This window comes from Molothrus aeneus, unplaced genomic scaffold (assembly GCF_037042795.1).
Source record: "Molothrus aeneus isolate 106 unplaced genomic scaffold, BPBGC_Maene_1.0 scaffold_30, whole genome shotgun sequence".
Taxonomy (NCBI): Eukaryota; Metazoa; Chordata; class Aves; order Passeriformes; family Icteridae; genus Molothrus; species Molothrus aeneus.
Window position 1 is genome coordinate 5,151,703 of NW_027098964.1, and position 7,832 is coordinate 5,159,534.

The 7,832-nt window shown below is 57.0% G+C and overlaps 1 protein-coding gene across 1 annotated transcript; it reads right to left on the reverse strand.

Annotated features, from left to right (window-relative positions):
• Window positions 1-637: 637 nt before the first annotated feature.
• On the reverse strand, window positions 638-7,391 carry NXNL1 (nucleoredoxin like 1). Its single transcript, XM_066570539.1, has 3 exons — window positions 7,063-7,391; window positions 2,199-2,542; window positions 638-1,503 (listed from the first exon to the last, which is right to left on the reverse strand). The coding sequence occupies exons 1-2, from the start codon at window positions 7,389-7,391 to the stop codon at window positions 2,233-2,235; spliced, it is 639 nt and encodes a 212-aa protein (XP_066426636.1). The 3' UTR covers window positions 638-1,503; window positions 2,199-2,232.
• Window positions 7,392-7,832: the final 441 nt, after the last annotated feature.

Genomic DNA, 7,832 nt, shown 5'->3' on the forward strand with positions numbered 1-7,832 from the left:
AAACTGGGACCAGTTTAAATCCCAAACTGGGATTGGTTCATTCCCAAACTGGGACCAGTTTAAATCCCAAACTGGGAGTGGTTGGAATCCCAAACTGGGATTGGTTCATTCCCAAACTGGGGTTGGTGAAATCCCAAACTGGGACCAGTTTAAACCCCAAACTGGGATTGGTGAAATCCCAAACTGGGATTGGTTCATTCCCAAACTGGGACCGGTTTAAATCCCAAACTGGGACCAGTTTAAATCCCAAACTGGGACCAGTTTAAACCACAAACTGGGACCGGTTTAAATCACAAACTGGGATTGGTTCATTCCCAAACTGGGACCGGTTTAAATCCCAAACTGGGACCAGTTCAATTCCCAAACTGGGACCAGTTTAAACCCCAAACTGGGACCGGTTCCATAGGAATAAATTTGGGTTCAAATGGGACTAAACTGGAATAAAATGGGAATAAATTGGGTTAAATTTGAACCCAATTGGGTAAAAATGGGAACGAACCGGGTTAAAGTGTGAATTAATTGGATTCGTTAATTTTAATTAATCATTTTTTATTAATTCTTTGATTTTAATTAATCATTTTTAATTAATTCAATAACTTTAATTAATCATTTTTATTAATTCAATAACTTTAATAATTTTTATTAATTCATTGACTTTCATTAATCATTTTTTATTAATTCATTGACTTTCATTAATCATTTTTTATTAATTCTTTGATTTTAATTAATCATTTTTAATTAATTCTTTGATTTTCCAGGTATGAAAACCGCAGGGTTTGGGATGGACTCGTTCGGCCTTGAAAAATTCCCAAATTTTTTGGGGGAAAACCGCGGGGATTTGGGGCAATTCCTCCAATTCTGCCCTTCCAGAGGGGCCATTCCTGGGGGCGCCCATCCCATGGACCCGGGGCCTCTTCCTCCTCTTCCTCCTCTTCCTCTTCTTCCTCCTCCTCTTCCTCCTTTTCCTCCTCTTCCTCTTCTTCCTCTTCCCTTATTTTTTTGGGGAAAATTTCCAGGATTTTGGGGCAGATTCCTCCAATTCTGCCATTCCCGTTTGGATCCATCCTGGAATCTGCTCCTCCTCTTCCTCCTCTTCCTCCTCCTCTTCCTCCTCTTCCTCTTCCCTCATTTTTTTGAGGAAAATTTCCGGGATTTTGGGTGGATTTCTCCAATATCGCCGTTCCTGTTTGGATCCATCCTGGAATCCACCACTCCTCCTCTTCCTCCTTCTCCTCTTCCTCCTCTTCCTCCTCTTCCTCCTCCTCTTCCTCCTCTTCCTCTTCCTCCTCTTCCTCTTTCTCCTCCTCTTCCTCCTCTTCCTCTTCCCTCTTTTTTTGGGGGAAAATTTCCGGGATTTTGGGTGGATTTCTCCAACATGGCCATTCTTGGTTGGGTCCATCCTGGAAGCCGCTACTCCTCTTCCTCCTCTTCTTCCTCCTCCTCCTCCTCATCCTCCTCTTCTTCCTCCTCCTCCTCCTCCTCTTCCTCCTCTTCCCTTCTTTTCTTTGGAACATTACCAGGATTTTGGTTGGGTCCCTCCATTGGAACCTTCTACTCCCTCTGCCCTTCCTCTCCCCATCCTCCTCCTCCTCCTCCTCCTCCTCCTCCTCCTCCTCCTCTTCATCTTTTCCTCATTTCCTTAGGAACATTACCAGGATTTTGGGTGGGTCCCTCCACTGGAAGCTTCTACTCCCGCTGCCCTTCCTCTCCCCCTCCTCCTCTTCCTCCTCCTCCTCCTCCTCTTCCTCCTCTTCCCTTATTTTCTTCAGAAAATTTCCAGCATTTCGGTTGGGTCCCTCCACTGGAAGCTTCTACTCCTGCTGCCCTTCCTCTCCTGTTTCCTCCTCCTCCTCCTCCTCCTCTTTCCTCCTCTTTCTCCTCCTCCTCCTCCTCTTCCTCCTCTTCCCTTCTTTTCTTCAGAACATTACCAGGATTTCGGTTGGGTCCCTCCACTGGAACCTTCTACTCCCTCTGCCCTTCCTCTCCCCTTTCCTCCTCCTCCTCCTCCTCTTCCTCCTCTTCATCCTCCTCTTCCTCTTCCTCCCTTCTTTTCTTTGGAACATTACCAGGATTTCGGCTGGGCCTCTCCACTGGAACCTTCTACTCCCTCTGCCCTTCCTCTCCCCTCTCCTCCTCCTCCTCCTCCTCCTCCTCCTCCTCCTCTTCCTCCTCTTCCCTTCTTTTCTTCAGAACATTACCAGGATTTTGGGTGGGCCTCTCCACTGGAACCTTCTACTCCCGCTGCCCTTCCTCTCCCGTTTCCTCCTCCTCCTCCTCCTCGTCCTCCTCCTCGCTGATCCGGTACTTTCTGCGCCGCAGGGGCTCGGTGAGGCTGCGCCGGGGCAGCGGCCGCTCCTGCTCCTGCTCCTGGGGCTCCTGGAAGTTCCTGTCCAGCAGCTCGGCCGCCTGGCGCCAGCCCTGGAAGCACGAGGGGCCCAGATCCCGAATCTCCCGCACGGCGTCGGGAACCAGCACGGCCCCGCTGGGAGCCAGCACCACCACGGCCGGGAGCTGCGACACCCCGAAACGGGCGGCCAGATCCCTGGGGTGGGGGAATGCAGGAAAATGGGGTGAAAATGGGGGAAATTCAGAAAAAAATGGGGTGAAAATACAGAAAAATGGGGGGGGGAAATGGGGGAAATTCAGAAAAAATGGGGGCAAAATGGGGGAAAATGGAAATGGCCAGCCAGATCCCTGGGATGGGGGGACAGACAGAAAATGGGGTGAAAATGGGGGAAATTACAGAAAAAATGGGGTGAAAATACAGAAAAATGGGGGAAAATGGGGGGAAAATGGGGGGGAAATGGAAATGGTCAGCCAGATCCCTGGGATGGGGGACAGACAGGAAAATGGGGTGAAAATGGGGGAAAATGGGGGAACAGGGATTGGGGAACCAGCACGGCCCCGCTGGGAGCCAGCACCACCACGGCCGGGAGCTGCGACACCCCGAAACGGGCGGCCAGATCCCTGGGGTGGGGGAATGCAGGAAAATGGGGTGAAAATGGGGGAAAAATGGGAAATATGGGGGAAATTCAGAAAAAATGGGGTGAAAATGGGGGAAAAATGGGAAATATGGGGGGAATTTGGGGGTAAATGGGGGAAATTACAGAAAGAATGGGGGGAAAATGGGGGGGAAATGGGCGGGAAATGGAAATGGGCAGCCAGATCCCTGGGATGGGGAACAGACAGGAAAATGGGGTGAAAATGGGGGAAATTCAGAAAAAATGGGGTGAAAATGGGGGAATTTGGGGGGAAAATGGAGGAAAATGGGGGGGAAATGGGGGGAAAATGGAAACGGTCAGCCAGATCCCTGGGATTGGGGAAATACAGAAAAAATGGGATGAAAATGGGGGAAATTACAGAAAGAATGGGGTGAAAATGGGGGAAAATGGGGGGGAAATGGGGGGGAAATGGAAACGGTCAGCCAGATCCCTGGGGTGGGGGACAGACAGGAAAATGGGGGAAATTCAGAAAAATGGGGGGAAAATACAGAAAAATGGGGGAAAATAGAGAAAAAAATGGGAAATATGGGGGAATTTGGGGGGAAAATGGGGGAAAATGGGGGGGAAATGGGGCAAAAATGGAGGGGAAGTGGGGGGGAAATTATGGGGAAAAAGGGGGGGAAATGGGGGGAAATGATGGGGGAAAAGGGGGAAATGCAGAAAAATGGGAAGTATGGGGGAATTTGGGATTGGGGAAATGGGGTGAAAATGGGGGTTAAAAAGGGGGAAAATGGGGGAAAACGGGGGGGAAAGGGGGGAATTCAGAAAAATGTGAAATATGGGGGAATTTGGGGGGAAAATGGGGTGAAAATGAGGGTAAAGAGGGGGGGAAAATGGGGGGAAATGGGGGAAATTGAGGGGAAATGGGGGGAAAAGGGGGAAAATGGATGAAAATATGGGGGAAATGGGAAATATGGGGGGGGAGGGGCAAAAATGGGGGAAATGGGGGAATTTGGGAATGGGAAATGGGAAAATTGGGGGAAATGGGGGGGAAATGGGAAATGGAGAAAAAGTGGCAAAGGGGTGAAGAGCTGTCCCCACCTGTGCTCACCTGTCCCACTCACCTGTCCCTCACCTACCAAAGGTGTCCCCACCTGTCCATCCTCACATGTTCCACCTGTGCCACCTCTCTGACCTGTCCCTCACCTGTCCCTCACCTACCGTAGGTGTCCCCACCTGTCCCCTCACCTACCAAATGTGTCCCCACCTGTCCCACCTCTCTGACCTGTCCCTCACCTGTCCCTCACCTACCAAAGGTGTCCCCACCTGTCCCATTCATCCTCCCCCATGTCTACCTGTCCCACCTGTCCCACCTGCCAAAGCTGTCCCCACCTGTCCCTCACCTACCAAAGGTGTCCCCACCTGTCCATCCTCACCTGTTCCACCTCTCTGACGTGTCCCTTACCTACCAAAGGTGTCCCCACCTGTCCATCCTCACCTGTTCCACCTCTCTGACGTGTCCCTCACCTACCAAAGGTGTCCCCACCTCTCCCCACCTGTTCCACCTGCCAGAGCTGTCCCCACCTGTCCCTTACCTACCACAGGTGTCCCCACCTGTCCCCTCACCTGCCAAATGTGTCCTCACCTGTCCCCACCTGTCCCACCTCTCTGACCTGTCCCTCACGTGTTCCTCACCTACCTCAGGTGTTCCCACCTGTCCCCCCTGTCCCTCACCTGCCGAGCACAGCCTCCCGGTTGGGCAGAGCCGTCCAGGAGCGGGGCATGGCCCTCAGGTACTCAGAGTGCTCCTGTCCCCACCCACCAAAGGTGTCCCCCACTGTCCCTCACCTGTCCCAGGTGTCCCCCTGTCCCTCACCTGCCGAACGCAGCGTCCCGGTAGGCCAGCGCCATCCAGGGTGTGGGTGGGCATGGCCCGCAGGTACTCGCAGTGCTCCTGTCCTCACCCACCAAAGGTGTCCCCACCTGTCCCCCACTGTCCCTCACCTGTCCCAGGTGTCCCCCTGTCCCTCACCTGCCGAACGCAGCGTCCCGGTAGGGCAGCACCATCCAGGTGCGGGGCATGGCTCTCAGGTACTCGCGGTGCTCCCGCTCGCTCCCATACCTGTCCCAGGTGTCCCCACCTGTCCCTCACCTGTCCCAGGTGTCCCCCTGTCCCTCACCTGCCGAATGCAGCGTCCCGGTAGGACAGCGCCATCCAGGGTGTGGGTGGGCATGGCCCGCAGGTACTCGCGGTGCTCCTGTGCCTCACCCACCAAAGGTGTCCCCACCTGTCCCCCACTGTCCCTCACCCATCCCCAGGCGTCCCCCCTGTCCCTCACCTGGCGAACGCGGCCTCCCTGTAGGGCAGCGCCATCCAGGTGCGGGGCATGGCCCGCAGGTACTCACAGTAATTCTATCCCCACCCATCCTCACCTGTCCCAGGTGTCCCCACCTGTCCCTCACCTGTCGCAGGTGTCCCCCCCTGTCCCTCACCTGCCGAACGCGGCCTCCCTGTAGGGAAGCGCCATCCAGGTGCGGGGCACGGCTCTCAGGTACTCTTGGTGCTCCTGTCCCCACCCACCAAAGGTGTCCCCACCTGTCCCAGGTGTCCCCACCTGTCCCCTCTGTCCCTTACCTGCTGAACGCAGCATCCCTGTAGGGCAGCTCCATCTAGGTTCGGGGCATGGCTTCAGGTACTCGCAGTGCCCCGCTCACTCCGCTCCTGGCCCAGGTGTCCCCCCCATCCCTCACCTGTCCCCCCCCTGTCCCTCACCTGCCGAACGCAGCGTCCCTATAGGGCAGCACCATCCAGGTTCGGGGCACGGCTCTCAGGTACTCGCGGTGCTCCCGCTCACTCCCATACCTGTCCCAGGTGTCCCCACCTGTCCCCCACCTGCCGAACGCAGCGTCCCAGTAGGGCAGCACCATCCAGGGTGTGGGTGGGCATGGCCCGCAGGTACTCTCACCCACCAAAGGTGTCCGCACCTGTCCCCCACTGTCCCTCACCCATCCCCAGGTGTTCCCCCCGTCCCTCCCTCACCTGCCGAACGCGGCCTCCCTGTAGGGCAGCACCATCCAGGGTGTGGGTGGGCATGGCCCGCAGGCACTCGCAGTGCTCCTGTCCTCACCCACCAAAGGGGTCCCCACCTGTCCCCCACTGTCCCTCACCCATCCCCAGGTGTCCGCCCTGTCCCTCCCCTCACCTGCCGAACGCGGCCTCCCGGTAGGGCAGCGCCATCCAGGTGCAGGGCATGGCTCTCAGGTACTCGTGGTGCTCCCTCCCGCTCGCTCCCATACCTGTCCCAGGTGTCACCCTGTCCCTCACCTGTCCCAGGTGTCCCCCTGTCCCTCACCTGCCGAACGTGGCCTCCCGGTAGGGCAGGGCCATCCAGGTGCGGGGCACGGCTCTCAGGTACTGGCGGTGCTCCTGTCCCCACCCACCAAAGGTGTCCCCACCTGTCCCCTCTGTCCCTCACCTGGCGAACGCGGCCTCCCTGTAGGGCAGCACCATCCAGGAGCGGGGGGCACGGCTCTCAGGTACTCGCGGTGCTCCCGCTCGCTCCCATACCTGTCCCAGGTGTCCCCCCTGTCCCTCACCTGCCGAATGCCGTCTCCCTGTAGGGCAGCGCCATCCAGGTTCGGGGCATGGCTCTCAGGTACTCGCGGTGCTCCCGCTCGCTCCGCTCCTGCCCCAGGTGTCCCCCCTGTCCCTCACCTGTCCCAGGTGTCCCCCTGTCCCTCACCTGCCGAATGCAACGTCCCTGTAGGGCAGCGCCATCCAGGTGCGGGGCATGGCCCGCAGGCACTCGCGGTGCTCCCGCTCGCTCCCATACCTGTCCCAGGTGTCCCCCTGTCCCTCACCTGCCGAATGCCGCCTCCCTGTAGGGCAGCGCCATCCAGGTGCGGGGGGCATGGCTCTCAGGTACTCACGGTGCTCCCGCTCGCTCCGCTCCTGGCCCAGGTGTCCCCACCTGTCCCTCACCTGTCCCCCTGTCCCTCACCTGGCGAACGTGGCCTCCCTGTAGGGCAGCGCCATCCAGGTGCGGGGCATGGCCCGCAGGCACTCGCGGTGCTCCCGCTCGCTCCCGTACCTGTCCCAGGTGTCCCCCCTGTCCCTCACCTGCCAAATGCCGCCTCCCTGTAGGGCAGCGCCATCCAGGTGCGGGGCATGGCCTGCAGGTACTCGCGGTGCTCCCGCTCGCTCCGCTCCTGGCCCAGGTAGACGAGGCGCAGCTGCTCGGGCCGCTCCACGTGCGCGGGGTCCGTGAGGCGGCTCCAGAAGCGGCGCAGGCGGGGCTCGAACTCGCGGCAGCGCGGGCAGCGCGCGGAGCCGAAGAGCAGCAGCAGGAGCCGATTGTCCAGGGCCGCCCGCAGCTCCCGCTCCGTGTCCAGGCGCCGCTCGGAGCCGCGGCACAGCAGCGCCCGGCCCGCGAACAGCGCCCACGCCATGGCCCGGAATTAGCGGCAATTAATGGCAATTAACGAGGGAATGGGCAATTGTGATAATAGGAATGATAATGAAAAGGATTTAAAATGTATTGGAATAGGAATAGGAATAGGAATAGGAATAGGAATAGGAGTCAGAGCAGCGCCCGGCCCGCGAACAGCGCCCACGCCATGGCCCGGAATTAGCGGCAATTAATGGCAATTAACGAGGGAATGGGCAATTGTGATAATAGGAATGATAATGAAAAGGATTTTAAATGTATTGGAATAGGAATAGGAATAGGAATAGGAATATGAATGGGGATAGGAATAGGAATAGGAGTCAGAGCAGCGCCCGGCCCGCGAACAGCGCCCACGCCATGGCCCGGAATTAACGGCAATTAATGGCAATTAACGAGGGAATGGGTAATTGTGATAATAATAATAGGAATAGGAATAGGAATG